Here is a 21,947-nt window from a genome sequence, read left to right as displayed (position 1 = left end):
TCCTTTTAGTTTTTTTTAATCGCCGTTGTTAGTTGATGAAGGAGTAAAACAAAAAAAAAACCTTCCAACAATTTAAATAAACCTTAGGTTGCCAGATAAAGTCACCCCGTTTGACCCCCCGTCTTCTCGTTCCTCCATCTTTACTGAGGCCGTTCGCATCAGAGAAATGACGCAACCCCTTCACCAATTGAAGAGCCGCTAGCTTCACGCAACACAGTATGTGAGGTCGTAGGTGAAAAGTCGTAAGCGAGAGCACTTGGTGTTCAAGTTCAGCTGTGCAACGTGGGTCTGGTCCGGGCGACCACGGGCTGCATGAACAGGTTGGGACAGGTGATGTCTTCTGACAGTACGTGACTGTATCGCCGAATGACGTTTAAAAGCGGTCTGCCTGACTTGCATATTATTTTACAATAGCTGCAATCAAACATGAGCCCTGCTGCGGGAGAGAGTACCGTAACGTTGTCTGATGCACCCAGTGCACCCAGTTCGCCCTTCCCGGGTAAAGTAGACCTCCAGCGGCTCTTCAGTCACGTCAGATACGAGAACCTGGTGGCCGGTCTGAGCGGAGGGGTGGTGTCGACTCTAGTGCTTCATCCGCTAGATCTTGTCAAAATCAGATTCGCAGGTAAGTGCTTTCTCTTACCACGTGGCAAGATAGACACTGTCGCCTTTTTATATGCCAAATAAACACAAACGCGATCACATTGTTCTTGTTACATTTGTTTGAAATAAATGTAACATGTGGTATCTTCCAAAATAATGCATTAAACCCTGTTTCCCTCGTTAATTTCGCCATTTAAAATGTTCTCAAAGGCCTGTGAGTCTACATGCTTATCAAGGTAGCTCTGATATATGTTGCTTTTGACATGGTTTGAAAACTGCTATTAAGGTTTTTATGCGGAAGTAATATTAAGTGAACCAGTTTGACAGAACTGCTGGGCTAAAACCAGTTAAGCAACAATGTTGGGAAGACTGTGTTATAGTGCACTCTCCAGAAATATGTCTCCCCAAAGTGGGTGGAGGAGATCATTCATCTTTGGGAAAATTCCTCGACATTTATAAGGAGTCCTAAGTTTGCCTGGGTACAGGTAGATTCAGGATATTCATTCTTCTCATTTTAAATTTTTCAGTTTTACTCTCTGACTGGCCAGCCACAGTGAAATTATGATGGTTACAGTGACTGTGAATGATAGTCTTCCGTAGTTCACTGTCCACAGTCCATGCTTAACATCCTTCATAAGAATAATACTGTATGTTCTGTGGACACATGACTGGGTGGATTGATGGAGGCAGATGTCCCTCTTGGAGAAAGAAGATCAGGGTATCGGGTCAGAGATTCCCCATGCTTTTAGTTCCAGCTGAGCTCTGTTACACAACTGAACCCTTAACTGACTTATTAATAGGACTAATTGGAGCTGTTTGGCTGTTTTCAGTTCTTAAGCATAGTGGTCTGTTGCCTTTTAACAATCGCGTTTTTACATGTAAAATAAAATCCCAGACATCTGAGGAGTATAAAAACAGCATTTAACATCATGGGGATTATAAACCAAGATATTTTTTTTCCAGCAGTTACTGTATATGTCAGTATATTTAAACATGCTCGAAAAGCATATTAGGCCTGTGCAAAGAAACCAAACTATATTTGCCTTGTTTTCTGGGTGCAGTGAGCGATGGACTGGCGTTGAGGCCTAAGTACAACGGAATATTCCACTGTATGCAAAGTGTCTGGAGACTGGAGGGACTTCGGGGGTTGTACCAAGGAGTGACCCCCAATGTTTGGGGTGCTGGAGCATCCTGGGGGCTGTACTTTTTCTTGTGCGTATAACACTTAATGCCAGGCTTTGCAAGACCCGACAGGACGGAAAATGTTTAAAACCTGGCTTTTTTTATTACTGTTTACATATCTGTTTAAGCTCTTTGTGACTGCTTCTGTGTTGCTCTTTGAGGTCTCTAGTGAAATATATATTCTGTATATTTAGCATTTTTGTCCTTCACTATATGGTAAAGATATTATACTGAAATTGCCCATCTCTATGTTGGCCACTTCACTTAGTGTCTGGATACTAGTGATGTTCATAATAAGTAACTTTATAGTTTCAGTGGGTCTAAAACAATTGAAAACACAAGTCTATACTGTTTGTTTTGTGAATAATGTTAATATTCAATGCTGCGTTCATTTTTGGATTGCACTCAAAACAAACCTCATCTTTGCCACAAGGAAAAAAAGGAAACACAAGAATTTAATTTCTTTTGGCATAGCATCCAAACTGTAAATGGGGATGTCTTGACTCTAAATGTTTTCATTGCAAAGGGAAGGTTCTTGAGGAAGCAACTGTTCATTTAAAGAAGATAAAACAATGAGGATATGTAGGTCAGACGATTCTTGGCGCTGTTGTGAGTTTTGTGTGTGGCGTTTCAAAATCGATGCTTATCATATTTGTAAATGTAATGGAAAATATAAATGGATTGTTTTTATAAATATAATTTTGTAAGATACCTTGTGTGAAAATTCTCAAAGATTTACTTTTTTAAACTAGGTAAGAATATTGTTTTCCTTTATGAAACCACATTAATTGTTCTACACCATTTTAATTGTCTGCTCGATTTTCTGATTTAGAACGTTAAACTCAAGTCATTAGGAGTGGTAAAAGAATTGTGATATGAATTTTACTTATACATTTTCTTCATGCCGGTTATTTCACAATAGCTTCATTTTTATGGCCGTTTGTTCCTCTTCAATCTTAAATGAAGAAGACTGTATACTATAAACACAAGCACATACTAAGAAGGTCTAACTCCTTGTGTGTTTCCCTTTGCACAGCTACAATGCAATCAAGAGTTATAAGCAGGAATCTAATCAGTCTGAACTCACTGCTTCTCAGCACCTGGTTTCAGCTGCCCAGGCAGGTGAGTGAAATTTCACTCATTACATACAAGAACATAGGATCTAAACTAAAAGTGAAAACAAGTACTTGTGGTAATACATAATTAGATGCATTTTGCAATGTGTATAGGTCATAATTGTAACTGTGCGACATTTTAACAGAAATTCCCAGGCATTTTTGGAGAGTGTAATGAAATTGTGAAATAAAGAACCCCATCAAACAAGCTGACATCTGACTTATTGTACAGTTAAAGGTAGTTTTTCTGACTTTTTTTTTGGTACATTTTCTCAATCACTGATATAATTTATCGAAGTAGCTCATCTGTGTGGAAAATGCTGTGCAGTTTCATTTATGAAGTGGCAAAAATGAAGCCTAACTGAATGTAATCGTTTTGAGGTTTGCTATGTTTATTCTTGCAGAATTCAATTTTTTTTTCAGAGGAGTATGAGAAAAGATTGGTTTTGATTAATCGAAATTGGAGTACTTCTGCTATGTATTTGTTATGGTCTCTAAGGTATCCCTAAATCGTTGACTTTGTTTCCAGGGGCTCTGACACTTTGTATAACCAACCCCATCTGGGTGACAAAGACTCGCCTAGTTCTGCAGTACGATGCTGGCATTGACCCGTCCAAAAGACAGTACAAGGGCATGTTTGATGCTCTGCTGAAGATTTACCGCTATGAGGGCATACCAGGGCTATACAGGGTAATACGAACTTTTCTTTTTTAAATATTGCATGGGTGCATTTTATTCAAAGGCCAAAGGGGTTAAGTCTACCCACAGAGCATATACTGTATATGTTCAGGTGGGTAGCTGCGTCAGCATGCGTAGGCTGCAAAGGAACAAGTAATAGGTTTATTCCATGCTGAAAAAAAGAAGAAAGAGAACACAACGTTTCGGCCGTGGAGCCTTCTTCAGGTGTGTTCTCTTTCTTCTTTTTTTTAGCATGGAATAAACCTATTACTTGTTCCATATACTGTATATGCTTTTTAAATCTCTTGCTGCTGTTTCAAACAAATCCACTAGAGGTAGTGCTCTTCAAAGTGGACCAGCTATTTATGAGAAGGAGAAAAAAAAAAGTGTTCTGCTTCTTCGACCCACGTAGCAGAAAATGTATTTTTTTACCAGAATATTCCATGTTTCTAAAGGAAGCTGGTGAAATTTCTTTTCAACCCCTCCTGATTCTAAATTAAACTATTACTTCTCCCAAAACAGTATTTCAAGAGTGCTTTTATGAAATATTTATGAATACATAGCGTCCTGTGTTGTCATTATTTTACTTTCAAGGTTTATTTTACTCACATTTAAAATCAAATGAGCAGCCACTGCATATTCATGGGATAACTATTTAACAGGTCGTATTCATTGCCCTCTGGGTTTATGGAGTTTTTATTATTAACCATAATTCTTTAAAAGATACTAGTTGTGATTCTTGTTCCACGAACACATACTGTAGTTTCCAGGTGTTGCGTATTTCAGTTTTAATTAGTGTATTTCGTTTTTTCAGCCAAGCACTGTGAAGGTAATGCTATTGACTGCTCTCTTAAAACGCATGTGTGTCCAATAGGGTTTTGTGCCTGGCTTGTTTGGCACATCACACGGCGCTCTGCAGTTCATGGCATACGAGGAGCTCAAACGGAAGTACAGCAAATACAAGAACATGCCAGCGCAAGCTCAGTTGGTAAGAAATTGAAACTTCTATTCTAAGCAAAGTTCCAAGTTACGGTTGACTGTGTACATCTTGACATTAGTCAAGGCACAACTTCAAAGCCACTTCCTGCTTTAAAATATGGCGTGTCTGAAAGAAGCTGCTGATAGGCCAAAGCTGTTTGCATTTATGGAAATTATTGAAGGGTTGACATGTTGCTGAAATGTACTATAGCTTCAGTGTTTGGAGGTAGTGGCAACTGCTTCTGTTATCAGCAGGTCTGAAAAGAAATGAGTCGCACAAGAAATCTTTTTACATTTCACCGCAGAATCCGCTGGAGTATGTGACCATGGCAGCTATGTCCAAAATATTTGCCGTGTCTGTGACCTATCCTTATCAAGTGATCCGCGCCCGGTTACAGGACCAGCATAATAAATACGCTGGACTCACAGATGTCATCAGGCGGACCTGGAGGTACGTCTGTGTTCGCCTGTACAGTGGAATAGTGTAGCCCAGGTAGAGATTCACACATATTTGTTACTTGGATAGCAAGCAGAACCTAAAATTGTTTCCCATAGTTTGGTCTCGCATACCATTGAGTTGTGTAATCACCAAGTACACAGCAGGGTTATTTCACACAGTCATCTTTAGGTTTGTGGTTAAGATTCCTTGGAAGATTGTCTTCTGCTTTGTTTGTGGCAAGATATTGAGCTGCTCTTTGTAAATGGTTCTGTGTTGGTCTTTGAGGTTTCTAGTAAAATACATATTCTATATATTTTACATTTTTGTTCTTCACTAAATGGTAAAGGTATTGGACTGAAACTGCCCATCTCTGCGTTGGCCACGCCTAGTGTTTGGAGTCTAGTAATGTTCATAATAAGTAATAATAATAATAATAATTGCTTACACTTATATAGCGCTTTTCTGGACACTCCACTCAAAGCGCTTTACAGGTAATGGGGACTCCCCTCCACCACCACCAATGTGCAGCATCCACCTGGATGATGCGACGGCAGCCATAGTGCGCCAGAACGCTCACCACACATCAGCTATCAGTGGGGAGGAGAGCAGAGTAATGTAGCCAATTCATAGAGGGGGATTATTAGGAGGCCATGATTAGTAAGGGCCAATTGGAAATTTGGCCAGGACACCGGGGTTACACCCCTACTCTTTTCGAGAAGCGCCCTGGGATTTTTAATGACCACAGAGAGTCAGGACCTCGGTTTTACGTCTCATCCGAAGGACGGCGTCTGTTTACAGTATAGTGTCCCCGTCACGATACTGGGGCATTAGGACCCACATGGACTGCAGGGTGAGCGCCCCCTGCTGGCCCCACTAACACCTCTTCCAGCAGCAACCTTAGTTTTTCCCAGGAGGTCTCCCATCCAGGTACTGACCAGGCTCACACCTGCTTAGCTTCAGTGGGTTGCCAGTTGTGAGTTGCAGGGTGATATGGCTGCTGGTCAATATCAAGTAAGCTTATTATTTCAGTGGATCTAGAACTATTTTAAATATAGGTCTATTCTGTTTTTTTCTGAATAACGATAATCAATGCAGCATCCATTTTCTCATGCAACTGTTGATTGGGGTATAAAAAGCACATATTGTGAAAAATGTATGGGCACAGTGATTTTCTTCATGATACCTAGGCAAGTAAATTAAGTTTAAAATAACAGTTTCAATCATAAGAATTACTAGGAAAAAAACATTTTTTGCATCTGAGATGCAATAAGCGCAATAATGTAGTTATCTTTTTCAAAGCTATTCTGAAATGTATGTAGCAAAATTTTTAGTATTGTAAAATTACTAATGGTTTTTTTTCCAAATGTATATTGTAAATAGTATCTAACGGTGTCGGAAAAGTCTCTGATTGGTGCTGTTGTTTAGAATTCCAATCCTGATTATATTTTCCTGCAATTTCCCTCTTGGGATCAATAAAGTATCTATCTATAATCAACTTTGTATACTGTAAATGAAATAAGAATAGAGGCTTATGGCTGGAACATAGACACTGTATTGCAAGTTTGTTTCTCTCTTTTTAGCAATGAAGGTGTCCGTGGATTTTACAAAGGAATCGTACCCAACGTGATCAGGGTGACCCCTGCGTGCTGTATAACTTTCGTAGTCTATGAAAATGTGTCCAGTTTTTTGCGTGGCCTGCGCGGCTGAAAATAAAACCGAGGATGTCAGTCCGGGCGATGAGGTAATGGCATCCCAATGGAGATCGTCGCTGAAGAGCAGTACCAGCTCTTAGAGAGACAGTTACTGTGTGTTACCATGAGCGGTACTTTACCTACCTGAGAAGCAGCCTTGACCAGCCCTGGCTGTGCTTCTTCAAGGGGCGTGACGCAGCTGCAGTTTGCACAACCTGGAAGCTGTAATGTCAAATTATATGGGCGTAGATATTTTAATATGACCAGCACACAGCTAGCTGTACGTAACTCTGAATGTCTCCTAAATGATGTACATGTAAGTTTTGTGTGCATAGGTGTAAGCCAAAGATTTTTATTTTTTGAATTCATCGAGAAATTAGGTGAACTGTAAGTTGGACTGGTTTCACAGTCCCAGTACCTAACTGAAAGCTGCGATGTATCTGTATTTAAAATATTTATGCACTTAAAGTGTTTGAGATTGTGGGGGGTGGGAACCATAAAACTTTAGGGTGTCGTACAGATGCTGTGCTGCAAATGTCAAAATACATCAGTAAAATAACATGCAAACAGTTTTTTTTTACTAAATGCAACTGTATTCCATTTTAAAAGAAACATTGAATGTATATTCTACATTTGACATTTTGGCTTAATCTTCATTTAGAAGTGGAATTGATTTTTTTTTATTTAATTGAAGTTTAATATTTTGCCTGTTTGTAAATATTTAATGAATTTCGAGTGACGTGTAAAAGAAAGTTCAGTAAAATCAAACGATCTTCCATCGCTTTAAGTACCTTAGCTGGGATGAAATTCAAAGCTGTAGCCTGGTCTGTCAAACAATCTGCAATGCGTCCAATTAACTTGCAGTCATATTGAAATATTTTAGCTCCTGGTAATCGTGGAAGTATCTAATGTAACTATGTCCTGTTACATTTTTTATTTTCAATGACAACTTTCAAACTGCTCAAATCAACAATTTTTTTTATAAAAAGTTTCATTTATTGACATGAGTAAAAATGAAATTCTGACAACGGTTACTAAAGAATGCTAAAATAAAACTACGACAGAATCCTACAAATGTGTAGAATTGTAATTTGGACATTAACGTGATACAAACAAAAAAAAAAAAAGGTTCCTGATAAATTCTTTTGTTGAATACTCTTGAGTTTCATATAGCATGGGTACGGATTTAAAAAAAAAAACTAATTGAAGGAAAATCCACCGTGTAATTCGGGGAAAAAAACGGGCTGAAGTCGGATTGGTGGCGCTTTTCACTTCGGCAGCTCCTCAATGATGACTCTGGACACGGAATTCCAGCCTGTGGACGCATCGCCCCTGGGATAATCCACACAGGTCCCCACCCAGACGGCAACGTCCACCAGACCAGCATGAATGCCTTCACACAGTCCCTCAACTGCAGACAACACACAGCACAAACCAGAGACTCCGCATAATAATGCTTGCTTCTAAATTACATGGAGTGTACACTTGAAGGGATAATTTGAAGTAAATGTTGGTGTGTATTCTAATTGACCCTAACTGAGCAGCAGACGACAAAGACTGGTTCTCAGTAGTTACTGTCTCACAGTGGGGATGTGGGCACAGAATGGGTGTAGATGCTGCACCTTTAGTATTGGGTGAAATGGGCCCCTCCCCTCTGTGTAAAGTGCTTTGGGGTTCTGAAAAGCTCTACCACTGCAGTAATTTGTTAATCGCAACTAATTTGGTCCCTAGTGTGGCTAAAGCTTGAGCATTGCTAAATTAATATGCCTTGAAAACGGCTACAGGTTTTAAAGGGTTGCTGTTTGCCAGAGGCTGTGTCACTATCATGGGAATCTTGGGTGGCTCTCCGATCAAAGCCTCCCAAAGTGCAGGGTAACCATTATTGTCAGGAGGTTAGCAGTACTGTCATGAATGAATCCATCAACACTGTTATGCCATTCTTAATCTGTAGCCAAGTGCTCCTAGAAACAGACCGATTGGATAAGAGCTAATGAGGAAGTTATTTGGTTTATAGCAAGCTAGTGCTGTCTTGCTGACCCAGTGTCTGAGGAACTGAATGTTATCAGAAATAGCCTTAAGCTGTCTCAAAGCTGTCTGTTTCTCTGCATTCCACGAATGAAAGGATATTAGATTTTGGAAGGAAGATTTAAGGCTTAGTGATTATTTTTTTTTTGTGAAAGATGCTCTAGGCCACTCTGCAAAATCATATCTGGGTTTCAAAATAATTGGACATTCCATTTTGGGGGAAAAAAAAACATGGTTCTTAACATTTTAATAAATTGACACATTTGTCCTGCATTGTAGTGATCCATTAGCTAACATTTCAAAATGCTTAGGAAATACAGTAGTTAAGAAGTACCTACTGTAACTGTTGCAGCAGAAAGGCTACAATTAACTATATAAAATGTTCTCCTGTCTTGGAAATATACCCTTGAACTGGTCTCCTCTGAGCCAACAGCCTGCAGTGTTTCTCAGACTGAGCTCCGATAACTGGGATGCACTGCCATTCCGACATCACCCACTAGAAACTGGGTCCATCCTCACACCCTGCGATTGGAGGACAGCCCATCTTGACTCACACCCTGACTGGGTGGGAAAACCCCACCAGTAAGGGATGTACTACATGGACTTGCCACGACACCTGATGACGTTCTGACCAATCATGACCTGAGACCATGAGACAGAAAGCTGTCACACCGCATTCTGTCTCCTTACTGACCAAGGTCCTGGCAAATTGACAAACTAATAGTGTGACTCCAACTCTAAATGGCTAAGGCCAAATAACTGAAGGAAACTGGCTGGCTTAGACTGAGATCGCACATGAAAATTATTTCTTCCAAAACCTTCCTTAAAAATGAAGAGTTCTATAACAATCCCAGCTGTGACCAAAATATTAAGTGGGGCACTTGTTGACAGAGCTGAATATCAATGCATATTCAGCAAAGTAACTACAGAACATGGGAAAGGAGACCAGCAAGGAATTCCTGGTTTCTCTGCAACTAAATCTTAAATTGGGCTGGATTCATGAGTCATGAGATTTTGTGCATCCTACATTGGAGGACCTGACTTCAGCAAACCACTAAGCAATGGAGAAACAGGACAGTCATCTGACATACCACCCAGTGGGCATCTATAAGACAGGCTTCGACTTGGGCTAGCTTTATCTCTTTCGCTTTTCATCACAATTTAGTTGAGAGCAGAAAAGAGTTATTAAGTATTACTTGACATACTACAGAGATTGTTGATTTCTGGTATGTGCTTCTGTTTTATTCCCTATTCGTTTGAATTTTCTTAACGTTTTATACTAGAAATGCTCAACATTCTTTGCATGGCCAGACACTGCTGCATCAGTGTCTGTGGTCAGTGGGTTTGCTAGACTGTAACATTAAAACTGGCCATTGGAAGTTTGGAAAAGTACTATGTAAGAGCATTCCAAGCATTCACAAACCTAAACTATGTGTCATTTCAAATACAATGTAGCAAAGCAACTAACGGTTATGGAGCCATATTTTCTGTAACCACCATGCTCTCAAGCAAGGGCATCAGAGTTTGCAAAGACACAAAGCCTACTGCAGGTTCTCACTCACCACTACAAGGAATGAAAGGAAAATAATCTTTTCCTGCAAGAGGTGACGTGGAAAATGTATGTGAAAGCCAATCGAAAATGTAATGTTGGGTTAGAATTTTTCATTTTGTGTTAGAACAGTCAGTGAAAAAGACATCTTCCCTCATGCAATAATATGAGTAATTGATATGACTGATGATGATATTTCCATCATTCTTTTTTGATATTTGTCTGAGCACTCTGTCCAAAACAGGTCATTGGGGAGCTGAAGCCTATCCCAGCAAGAAACTGGCACGTGATTGGCCCCAGCGCTGCAAGTCAGCAGTGCTAGCCATTGCACCACCTGCTATGACACTTCAGAAATGTATCTACATTTCACTGAGTGACAGAAGAGTTTTCTGTTCTTAGCTCAGTTCTGCAAAATACTCGCCATTCTTCTCTGTAAGCACTTACCTGAGGAGGTTCTGTGTATATTAATAGTAGAGTTAAACTCAGGGCTGCCTTGGTCTAGATAGATGATGGCCTCAATTGGCAGAGGGCCTGTGCATTCAGCCCCATTAAAAGTGAAGTACCATCGCTGGCAGCAGGCATTCTTACACTTGAGTCTCAGGGAGCCGCTGAAGACAACTCTGAGGGCGCTGTCAGAGCGCATTTTTGTGAAAGTGCACTCCTAGAATTAGAAACATAAAGCAGGATGTACAATTTTAAAAATAACATTTTGAGCATCTCATAATATAATATATAATAAATTATTTAATAATAATATTTCAAAATGAAGCTTTATTTCAGTTCTTCATGGGCTAGGCTTAAATCCACAGTGTGTACACTATAGGCTGAACCTCTGACTCGGTACCTTTACCAATTATTTACACCCAGATTTCACCCTATAAGTTATATAGGTGCTATAATCAACTTAAAGCCATAAAATGTAAAGAATTCTATAAACTATTAGGAAAAGTTGTCTCCTGGGATATTCTTTTTTTTTCCCTCTAACAAGTTACTGTGGGACATGGAGACAAGTGTACACCGTTAATAATTTAAAAATGAACAGCCTTTTAATATCACATATTCAAATCTTTTTTTTTCCATTTTAACTAGACTTTTTTCCCCCCTCAGGACTGGGTCTCGCCCAGCCTGTCGTTCCAGCTTCTGTCGGCGTCCTTACTGCAATTTTTCCCAGGTCGATGCCATAGTTGAGGGACTTCCAGGCGCACTGCTTGAAATTGGGTTTCCAGGGCTCCTCCAGAATCTCTCTCATGCACTCTCCCTTCTCCCCTTTCAGCCCATCTCGGCCGGGTATGCCAGGTATACCATTCATACCGGGGTTTCCGTCTCTGCCTGGGGTGCCTGCAGGCCCCTGCATGCAGCCATTGTACTAGCAATGGGAAAACAACAAGAAAGGCTTTTTACGACCTGTTGCCAGAAATGCTGCCTGCAGTCACAAGCGCTCCCACTGAGTGCAGTGAGGTCAGTGAGTTCCTGTCTCTTTATCCTCTGGATGGAGAAACGTCTGCTCACCCAGCAGGAGCTAACACAGATGGACCATCGCATCACTGCTTTGTGCCAAACCCTACAACACCCCTCGGAGTAGCAGAGCAGTAACAGCTACGTAGTGAGTCGCTGTCAGATGTGATCCTCTGTCCTCACGAACCCTCGTGGAGTTCATTTCCGCTTGAGGTTTTCCCCAGACAGACTTACACCTCCCACTAATATCCTCTCACCCAGAGACCTTGAAATATCTTCATCATACATTCTCAAAGGAGGGCAAATCAAATGTTGTAATTGTTCACAAACAGAACAGAACAAGATACCTACATACAGTAAATTCTTTGTGACAAATAGATGTTTTACACTGTTGACCAATCCAGCAAATGAAATCTATTCTGATTCTTAAAATTAAATACAAGTAGGCTTTTGAGACGACATGGATTCAAGTTAGATAAGCATAATATGACCCAAACAATGCACTAGGAACCAGTTTATCAAGTTCTACTTCTCTTTATAGTAATAAATGAAACTGCAATTGTGGAATTTAATAATTATTTTTGCATTAAGCACAAATTAAGTGATTATAATCAAATAAACATAAAAAAAGAGATTATTTCAGCTCACAAAGACACGGAGGTATACAATTCTGTTTTGGAACAGAACATTATTCAGTGTCCTCCACGTCTCACAGAAAGCTGTTCAGGCTTTCGTTTATGAGTGTATTCAGAATATTTGTTATATCATTCTCATTTAAAAAGGTGATCAAAATTGTTTAAAAAATACATGGAATTTGTGTAATGTAAATAAAATTAGTTTATATATTCTGAGAAAACAATGCTATTTTAGTAAATCCTCATACCAAGAAACACATGCTGACCTAGTTTCTTCTGGGTGGTAGTTAAAGGATAAAGGAAGAAAAAATAACACTACAGAAAATAAGGTAACAGATCGAATAATACACTTTACCTTGTGCTCACCATATCATGCATTTCAATTTCACTTTAATGGATAAGAAATATATGAAGCATTGGATTTGCTGTTTTTTTTAAACAGTAAAGTTAAAATACAACCCTGTGATTCAGAGCTGTATTTTATATTTGCTCCCTTGATTGCTTACTGAGATGCTGTGATTACACATATAACAACATCAAACTCTTTGTTTCAGAATCTCAATAAAACCTTTAGGAGATGTTTTCTGAAGGCCCAAGATGATGTATATTCTATTAGAGAAAAAACAAAGTTAAAATGAGTTTAAAGATCAAAAATACAGTCTAACGGCACTGGTTCAAAATTTGAAAATAATGTTCAGATTGATAGAAGTTAGTCTACATCTTGGTAGTTATGCACATCTGGGGCTTGTGAGCATTAGAAGAAATAACTCAGAAGGTATAAAACTATTTCAACATATCACAATGCCACCATGCCATTTAGGCTTAGATTACATAAAAAATCTCTTAATACTTCATTCACATTCTATTATGTGTGTTTTTACTAATTTATACTTAATTTATAATTTATATTTTTTGCTTAGATTATTTGAATGCTATCAAGCTGTAGCAGCAGAAATATCTAATGGAAAGGTTTTTCGAGGCCAACAATGATGTAGAGGTTTGTCAGCTTGAGTAAACAGTGTTTCAACAGGCTTCAGAGCGCTGTGCAACGTACAGTATGCTGTATTTGTGTCCCCAACCCATTCTGAAAATGGCATAAAATTTCTTGGCTGTTGTTAGATATGTTGGGTATCAGGATGCTTTTCTCCACTATTTACGGTGTGAAAAGAATCATACAAGTGACATAATAAACAACTTCACTTTAGCCCCTGAAAGCATTGGTGTACTTAAATCTAGTAGATTATTTATTGAGAGCAGTTTCACAAGATTGATTTAATCAATTCGATTTTGTTTTATTGCTGATTATCAGTTGCTTTTAAAAAATGTCTTCCATTATGGGTGTATCAGAACTTCTGACAGGTCAAAGAAATGTTTCTTTACAAGGAATAGCAGCCGTGACAGGCTTAAATGAAATTTCGTACTAGTTGCAGCGAAAAACTGAAAAGCCTATTTGAAAGGTAGGAGCTACATCTGTGTGGCTGCCATCTGAGGTCAGTCTCTGGTTTAAAAAAATGAATCTGAAAATAGGAAAGGTCTACACAACAAAGAAGCAATTCAGAAAACTATGCATGTCTATCCTTGCAAAAAAAATGAGGAGTTGGCAACTAAATCAAATTAACGGCAATTATAGAATTGCTGCAATAACTGTAAGTTTGAAAGTGTCTAGACAAAAACATTTACCAACAGAATGTAAGGCAATGCTTTTGCTTTTGCACAGACATGGATCTGTGCCATCTAAAACAGCACTGTTCCCTGTGGATCTGTATTAATTTATGTTGATTTATATAAAGGGCTCTGACAAAACACCGCTTGTTTAATCCAGCGCATTGAGAGGCTGTAGCGATGGCGGCTCTGTACATCTGAACTGGTGGAGATCTGAGGGCACATCCTCTTACTTTACGCTGGCCATGCTCAGATAATTGGAGTGGAACTGGGCTATAACTTCTGCAAGTTGGAAAGCAGGATGCTTGTGATGATTGGGAAACAAGTGCTGATTGAAATTAATCTACAAAAAGAAATGACAGAATCTAACAGGGATTGAAGGTCTAAAAACTAAATAAACTGAAAAAAAAGGCATTCATGTTTATCTGTTGAAAATTCAGCTCTTGTACTGTATGTCTCACATATCTATAAGAGAGACAGATCTGACATACCAATCTCACACAGAAGTCCTGGCATTTTCACAAAGGCCATTCAGACTCTAAGATGCTCAACACATTCATACCAAAGAAAGTAGAAACCACACAGGGATAGAAACTCATTCCCCTGCATTTCTCAGAATAAACGTTGTATGTGTTTTCACAGAAGTGCTGGTATGCCCAATGATTAAATACTGTATATACTGCAGCCCACAGTTCCATGAAAGGGATTGTGCAATACTTTCAAGTATTATCAGGTTTCTTACAGGATATAGCATGCTGAAGTTTACTGAAGCAATAGATGTTGTGTGGAAATCACACAGAGGCAGTGTGTTCTTAGATCAGGTGCTTTTTTGTCAAGTGTGAACTAATATGGAAACGGTGGATTTTGTGCCAGTATGGAAAAAAAAATGAACACCTCACATGGTCCTGTAGGAGCCTATTCAGCAACATAGCACTCCTTTAAACGGTGGGGATATAGTTCATTTGACTAAGCTTTTTTTGTCCAGAGCAACATAACTTTTGTATTTCTACAGCTGGACGTTTAACTGGAGCAGACTGAGCAAAGCACTCAGGGGGACAATAGCATTATCCCACTCGAGACCTGGACCCACAACCTTTCAGCTCTGACCACTACTCCTCACCCCACCCCACCCCATCCCCCCCCCCCGCCAGCTGTCATTGCTACTCAATCAATTCAGGCTCAGCAGAAATTGGGCCATTTATCTTTTGGATTTCTATGTGGATGTGTGTCAGTGATACTAACACATTACAGGGTTCATTCTACACTTTGGGAGAAGGATTCCCTGTATAACCCTTATCAGAGCCTCTGAATCCATGCCTTTTCTGATCAAAACTCTAAAAATGTGCACACAGAAAAAGGCTAAAACAAAGCCAGGCAGATATGTTAAGTTTCTGTTTTGATGGTGAAATGCCTTTGGCAATTTGGGATGTTTTTTTTTTGTGTTGAGCAGTTTTTACACTCATTTGAAACCAACTTGATTTTAAAGGCTGCCTATAAAATAAAACATCAATCTGACTTCTTTGTTACAATCTATTTTCACATCTTGGCTGAACACCACCCAAAAGCAAACGAGTCTATGGTTTGTTCACCAAAATTAGCTTGCATATAGAAAACAAAAAAAACATTGTCGCAATCTGTGCTGGCAAAAACCATAGCATGAAAGTATGCGTTAAAATAATACAAAGTTGATATTCTGGTGATTATAAGACTGCAAATGTAAGTGAACAAATAGGCTCTGAAGTAAACATGAAATATTACTGTTTTTCATTATGAAAAACAAAATACACTCTTATGCCTTTTAATCCTGTTGACAGTGACAGTTTTAATCCTGACAGTGAACTAACAGTTTTTTAAACATGCAACAATTCTACGTTGAAATGCTACTATAAACATTCTCATTTGTATTCTATAAAGCAGCTATTTTCTAGCTGCTTTATCCAATACAGGGTTACGGCGAAGCCACAGCCTATCCCAGCAAGCATCGGGCGCAGGGCAGGAGACAGCCTGGATAGGATGCCAGTCCAATACATATGGACTCACTCACTCACACACACTTACTCACAGACACACTCACTCACATACTCACATACACACTCACTTACACACTCACATTCACACACACTCACACACACACACTCACTCACACACACTCACACTCACACACACTCACACACACACTCACTCACTCACTCACACACACTCACTCGCTCACACACACTCACACACACACTCACTCGCTCACACACACTCACTCGCACACACACACTCACTCACACACACACTCACTCACACACACACTCACTCACTCGCTCACACACACTCACACACACACACTCACTCACACACACTCACACACACACTCACTCGCTCACACACACTCACACACACACTCACTCGCTCACACACTCACTCACTCACTCACAGACACACTCACAGACACACTCACAGACACACTCACATACACACTCACTTACACACTCACATTCACACTCACATTCACACACACATTCACACTCACATTCACACACACACTCACACTCACATTCACACTCACACACACACTCACACACACTCACATTCACACACACACTCACACACACTCACACACACTCACACACTCACTCACACACTCACTCGCTCACACACACTCACACACTCACTCACTCACACACACTCACTCACTCGCTCACACACACACACACTCACTCACACACACTCACTCACTCGCTCACACACACACACACTCACTCACACACACACACTCACACACTCACTCACTCACATACTCACTCACTCACACACACACTCACTCACTCGCTCACTCACACACTCACTCACACACACACTCACACACACACTCACTCACTCGCTCACACACACACTCACTCACTCACACACACACTCACTCGCTCACACACACACTCACTCACTCACACACACACTCACTCGCTCACACACACACTCACACACACACTCACTCACTCGCTCACACACACACTCACTCACACACACACTCACTCACTCGCTCACACACACACTCACTCACACACACACTCACTCACTCGCTCACACACACACTCACTCACACACACACTCACTCACTCGCTCACACACACACTCACTCACTCGCTCACACACACACTCACTCACTCACACACACTCACTCACTCGCTCACACACACTCTCACACACTCACTCACAGACACACACTCACTCACACACACTCACATACACACACACTCACACACACTCACTCACAGACACACTCACTCACATACTCACACACACACTCACACACACACTCACTCACTCACTCACACTCACACACACACTCACTCGCTCACACACTCACTCACTCACTCACTCACTCACTCACACACTCACTCACACACTCGCTCACTCGCTCACACTCACACACACACTCACTCACTCACTCACTCACTCACACCAGGGCCAGGCTTCCCAGAAACCAATTAACCGACCAGTATGTCTTAAGATTGTGGTTTGATACCGGAGCACCCAGAGAAAACCCACATGAATACAGGGAAAACATATTCGCTCCACACAGATAACACTCCAGGTCCAGAACTAAACCCAGAGTCCCAGCATTGTGAGGCAGCAATGCTAATCACTGTGTCACTGTGTCAGCTTTCTCATTTCTATCATGAGGAAATTTCTTTAGGTATCCACAGACATAAAAAACTTCAATTCAGTTGGGTAATGTTGCCAGTAAAGCCTTGATATTGAGCAAGTCAGTTAGATTCCTTCACAAAATATTATTTTTGTTTCCTTTCCCTTCTAAAATCTTAATTCCCTATTTCTTTTACTCAAAATACATTCTTATGTTATGTGTTGGTTAAAAACATTGTTCCATGTTATCCAGGGAAATGTCTATTATTTGTGAGCAAACCTTTTTTCTCTAATTGCGAGGAATTCTTTTTCAAGAACTTAATTGGGATTCTTTTAGTGCCTCAGCTGAAAAGCAGCTGCTTATATATAATCTCCCTGACATGGAGTAGGGTTTACGAATGGCTCAATTATGTCGTTCAAACACAGAGGTGAAAAATTAAAATCCACATATGACAGGAAAACGCAATTCCAATTAAGCAGCGGTGCACTTTTGAAAAATCTCAGATTGAAAACATTTCTTAAGGTTTGTCAAGACAGCTTCACAAAAGTCCCCAAGGACTGAAGGTTTTGACAGCTTTTCAACAAGTGACAGGTGGAGTTTCTCCTCCTCTCGTGAGACAAAAAGCAGCTGCTCTTGAAGGGGTTAAAACGATCCCTATATGAATTTCCCAGAAAGACCCATCTCAGGCTTCAGCTTGCGCTAAATTATTGCAAATCACTATTACATTTCTTTTCAGGCATGCAAGGTTAAGAACCAAAACCTTAGGCGTGTGAGAGGCACTGAAACCAGCACTGAGCAGGAGAGACAGAAGCAACTTTGCAGGGATATGGTGCACACAATGCCATGCCTGGGTGTCTAGAGAGGGGATCTCAGGAGGGTTATAATAAAAGTTTACCACATTTACATGAAAGGGGCGAGAGGCTTCAGCTGAGTGTCTGGTACAGTTCGGGCTGCTCGAATCACTTCCCGTGCACTAGAAGGTGACATAAACAACGTACATCAAAATCACATGCCGTTTTCCAGTCCACTGGCCATTACAGGATGTTGTAAACAATATGCTGCAAATGCATGCAGAATATTTGCCAGTAGTTAGCACTAATCTTGGACTGTCTGATGCTCATTAGGGTAAGCAAGTCTAGGAGGAACCTAAGCATTATCTTTCTCCATAAAACTTAAGGAGTTCATGTTGACTTGTAACTAGCAACCAGCAAAGCTCATAAGAAGCAAAATGGTATTCCCTTCCAGTCCTGTGGCATTTTATGATTCCCTCCATCACCTGGCTTGACCAATGGATTGCATCAGCCCTCTGGCTGGACTGCCTGCCTGACATACAGTATTTCAGGTCGGCCCCCTCCTTCAATGCAAAGAGGAATTCCAGATGGAAAAGGCCATGTCAGAATGGAAACTCTTGGCAGCTTCGCCTCCGGTGCTATACAGCGCTGCAGTGAGTTATCTTTCCAATCTGGAGAAAGCTGTCTTTCTTTCGGAGTATTTTACTTTACAGCACATGTTAATTTACTGCCGACAGGTCTGAGGCAGTCTCTGTGGCCAGGTTCTGCTGTACCTCTATCAGGGTAGTGACAGCAGTTGTGTCCTGTCTTCTTGATGCCTGTCCTGTTAATTGACTGAATGCAGTAACTTGTGGCAACCAGCCAGAACAAGACAATCCAATGAGGACGAGGAAATCAGTACTGTTCTGGAAAGTTCGGAAAGCCTAAAACTATGCTGTTGCCTTTGAGTATATATTTTTTTCTAAACACACGAGTTGTAAATTGCTCTTCCCATGCTGCCTGTGTATAAACAGCTTTGAATTTCATATACTCCCAAAAAGGTTACACATCTGAATTATTCAGCATCTAATCAAGATGACACAGTGATGATAATCGATAACCGATGCTATCATCACCTATCCCCTTTCAGTCACCTTCACAGCGCCAATGTAAAACATTGGAAAAGAACAATACTGTTTTTGCTGCGATTTTTCTTCGGGGAATATCAAAATAACAAAAGGACATAACTTTTTAAATCGTTTAAGCAATTAATGCACTTACATTAGGTCGCGTACGTCAACTTTGCAAACATTAAGTGACTGATAGATGCGTTTTGAATGATGGAGAGGTACTGTACAGTACACAACAGCACCCTTTGAAAAATTACGGCAGACCTAACTTATAAGTGAATAAATGCTAATAGATAAAGAGTGCACAAAAATCTAATCTAACGAAATATAATATTTTTTTTAGGATGTTTAGGGAGTCGGTGGCTCAGTAGGATTCTAGGGTAACACAATAAAATCACAAGACAATCCTTCATGCTGGTCAATGACGCTGCGCTAAATCCGTGTTAGAAATGGTCTGTCTACATCAGAAAACAAATACTCTTTTGACGTTATTCTTAAAGGGAAGCCTGCGACTATTTTAGCAGTTTAAAACTTGACTATATGTATTCCTTAGTTCAACAGATTTATGCAATACGCTGCGAAGTAAATTAAAAGAAAACTTTTAAAAAACACGGAACAACGTGTAAGAACGTCCCGTTTTGGACATTTCTAAATACTGGTGGAATTTTATAACTAGAACCGTTATGAAGTAAAGTCTAATGGTGTAGAAAGTAAGGCTACGTGTGGTTGCACTATGTAAGAGGTGGTCTATATGCTGAAGAAGTACGAGCCACATAACTGAACAAACTATGGGACACTAGAAAAAAAAATGACTCGGGTCTCTGTAACGACACAAATCCTTAGTCCTTGTTCATTTCAAAAGTGCTACACAGACGTGCAAAACAATCAGGACTTACTCTTTCAATGAATTCAGCGTCCCTCTGGCGAAGAGCCCTCTGTCTAACTTTTTCTGTCCCACAGTAGTGAAGGACCATCCAGGCAAAGAAGAGCAAACGAGCCAGAAGGGAGACCATATTCAAACCGCGCAACTCGCGAGAGAGAACAGTGAGGCTTCTCAGCGCTTCTTTGAAAAGATGGTTTTAGTAGCTAGGCAGGATTTAGGGAGGTGAAGTGCGCACTGTCTCCTACTGGTGAATTAATGTTTGTCTAGGATCACGAAAACTAAAACCCCCTTAGGGTTGATGGGGAGGGGGGGTGGGGGTCGGAATGTATCTCTAAGACCTCTCCTGCATCTGTAACCGTGAATCCTCCCCCTCAGCATTTATTGGAAGCTTAGGATAATTCATTAAGTACATTTTGACACAAAAATCAGCCGTAGTTCTATAGATATCCTTTACACAAGCCTATAGGCATATGTTATGCTTTAGGTAGGTTGAAGTTTTCATTCTGCATATGCAGCGTATGACTTTCTGAAACAAAGCGGCATCTGTTCCAAAATCGCTTGGCTGAGCAGCTCCACTCCGCACCGAGTTACGTCCCTGGAAGAGACAAAAAATTAGTGTACACCCCTTGTCACTCTCACTCAGTGAACCAATGATTTTAGTGCTCTTCTTCAGAAGCCCGGAGGATGTGGACTAATGCGTTTTATATTATGATCACATTGCCACCCTTTTCCTTTGTAGAACGTGTCTGGAAATGATCTTGTAAAAGCTATGTTTGCGAAAAATGACCGGATTCAGTCATTGAAAACCGATTTGGGTGCACTTCTGATTGAAAATTCGTAAAACGTACAAAGGCCGATGAAAATAACGCAGTTTTACTATAAACAACGAAATATTTTTGTCACTATTAAAACTGATTATATATTCATACTGTATAATCACTCCACTCTGTTAACCCGTATAGACACGCCTGATGTTTTAAAATCAGGAAAAATTGAACTCACATCCCTACCAAATGATGTATGTTAGAACATCACAGAAATTGTTTAATTAAAACGTAAAATTGGTGACGATACGTTTGTTAATGGAATGTACAAGCTTCAAAATACTCTCATTGCTTAACTGCAATTACAGTAACTGTAGATTTCTAAAGCTGTCAGGAAAATGGCAATGCTGTTTTTCATAGCAGTTTTTTTGTAGTGACAGCTGTGACATGTTGGAACTGCTGTCTGGTAGGATTCTGTTCCAATCCTGTTATAAAGCCTGAACAAGCATGTGCCTGTTCACTGGTCTCTAAGCTCCAAATGCTACACATTGTGCCAGTTTTTCCTCACTAATGTTCAGTAGGTCTCAGGTCTGGCAAGTAGGGCATCTACAGCACTAACTCTGGATGGGTTCCACACTCATATGAGGACATGTGTTGTCCTGCTGGAAAATTGTAATGTTGTCACATTAGGCTGAGTGCACAGGAAGGGTAGCAAGTGAGATCCCAGGACTTGGTCAATGTGGGGGCCTTCAGTCAG

The 21,947-nt window shown here is 40.3% G+C and overlaps 2 protein-coding genes across 4 annotated transcripts; one reads left to right on the top strand and one right to left on the bottom strand.

Moving 5' to 3' along the window:
• Nucleotides 1-106: 106 nt before the first annotated feature.
• slc25a32a (solute carrier family 25 member 32a) lies at nucleotides 107-7,761 on the top strand. Of its 2 annotated transcripts, none has more exons than XM_088600861.1 (8): nucleotides 107-330; nucleotides 415-625; nucleotides 1,665-1,815; nucleotides 2,822-2,907; nucleotides 3,430-3,590; nucleotides 4,453-4,566; nucleotides 4,862-5,007; nucleotides 6,576-7,761. In XM_088600861.1, exons 1-8 carry the CDS (start codon nucleotides 313-315, stop codon nucleotides 6,700-6,702), a joined length of 1,014 nt encoding a protein of 337 aa, XP_088456987.1. In that variant the 5' UTR covers nucleotides 107-312; the 3' UTR covers nucleotides 6,703-7,761. The 2 variants fall into 2 exon arrangements, with proteins under 2 accessions (XP_088456987.1, XP_088456988.1); XM_088600862.1 differs by having other exon boundaries at nucleotides 111-320.
• Nucleotides 7,660-20,699, bottom strand: cthrc1a (collagen triple helix repeat containing 1a). 2 transcript variants are annotated; one of them, XM_088600863.1, is made up of 5 exons: nucleotides 20,440-20,699; nucleotides 18,548-18,616; nucleotides 11,417-11,626; nucleotides 10,705-10,921; nucleotides 7,660-8,097 (listed from the first exon to the last, which is right to left on the bottom strand). In XM_088600863.1, the coding sequence occupies exons 1-5, from the start codon at nucleotides 20,554-20,556 to the stop codon at nucleotides 7,955-7,957; spliced, it is 756 nt and encodes a 251-aa protein (XP_088456989.1). In that variant the 5' UTR covers nucleotides 20,557-20,699; the 3' UTR covers nucleotides 7,660-7,954. The 2 variants fall into 2 exon arrangements, with proteins under 2 accessions (XP_088456989.1, XP_088456991.1); XM_088600865.1 differs by lacking the exon at nucleotides 18,548-18,616 and having other exon boundaries at nucleotides 20,440-20,697.
• Between the last annotated feature and the right edge of the window lie 1,248 nt (nucleotides 20,700-21,947).

Source organism: Lepisosteus platostomus, chromosome 12 (genome assembly GCF_059453375.1).
Source record: "Lepisosteus platostomus isolate fLepPlt1 chromosome 12, fLepPlt1.hap1, whole genome shotgun sequence".
Classification (NCBI taxonomy): domain Eukaryota; kingdom Metazoa; phylum Chordata; class Actinopteri; order Semionotiformes; family Lepisosteidae; genus Lepisosteus; species Lepisosteus platostomus.
This window is presented reverse-complemented; position numbering and strand designations above follow the sequence as displayed.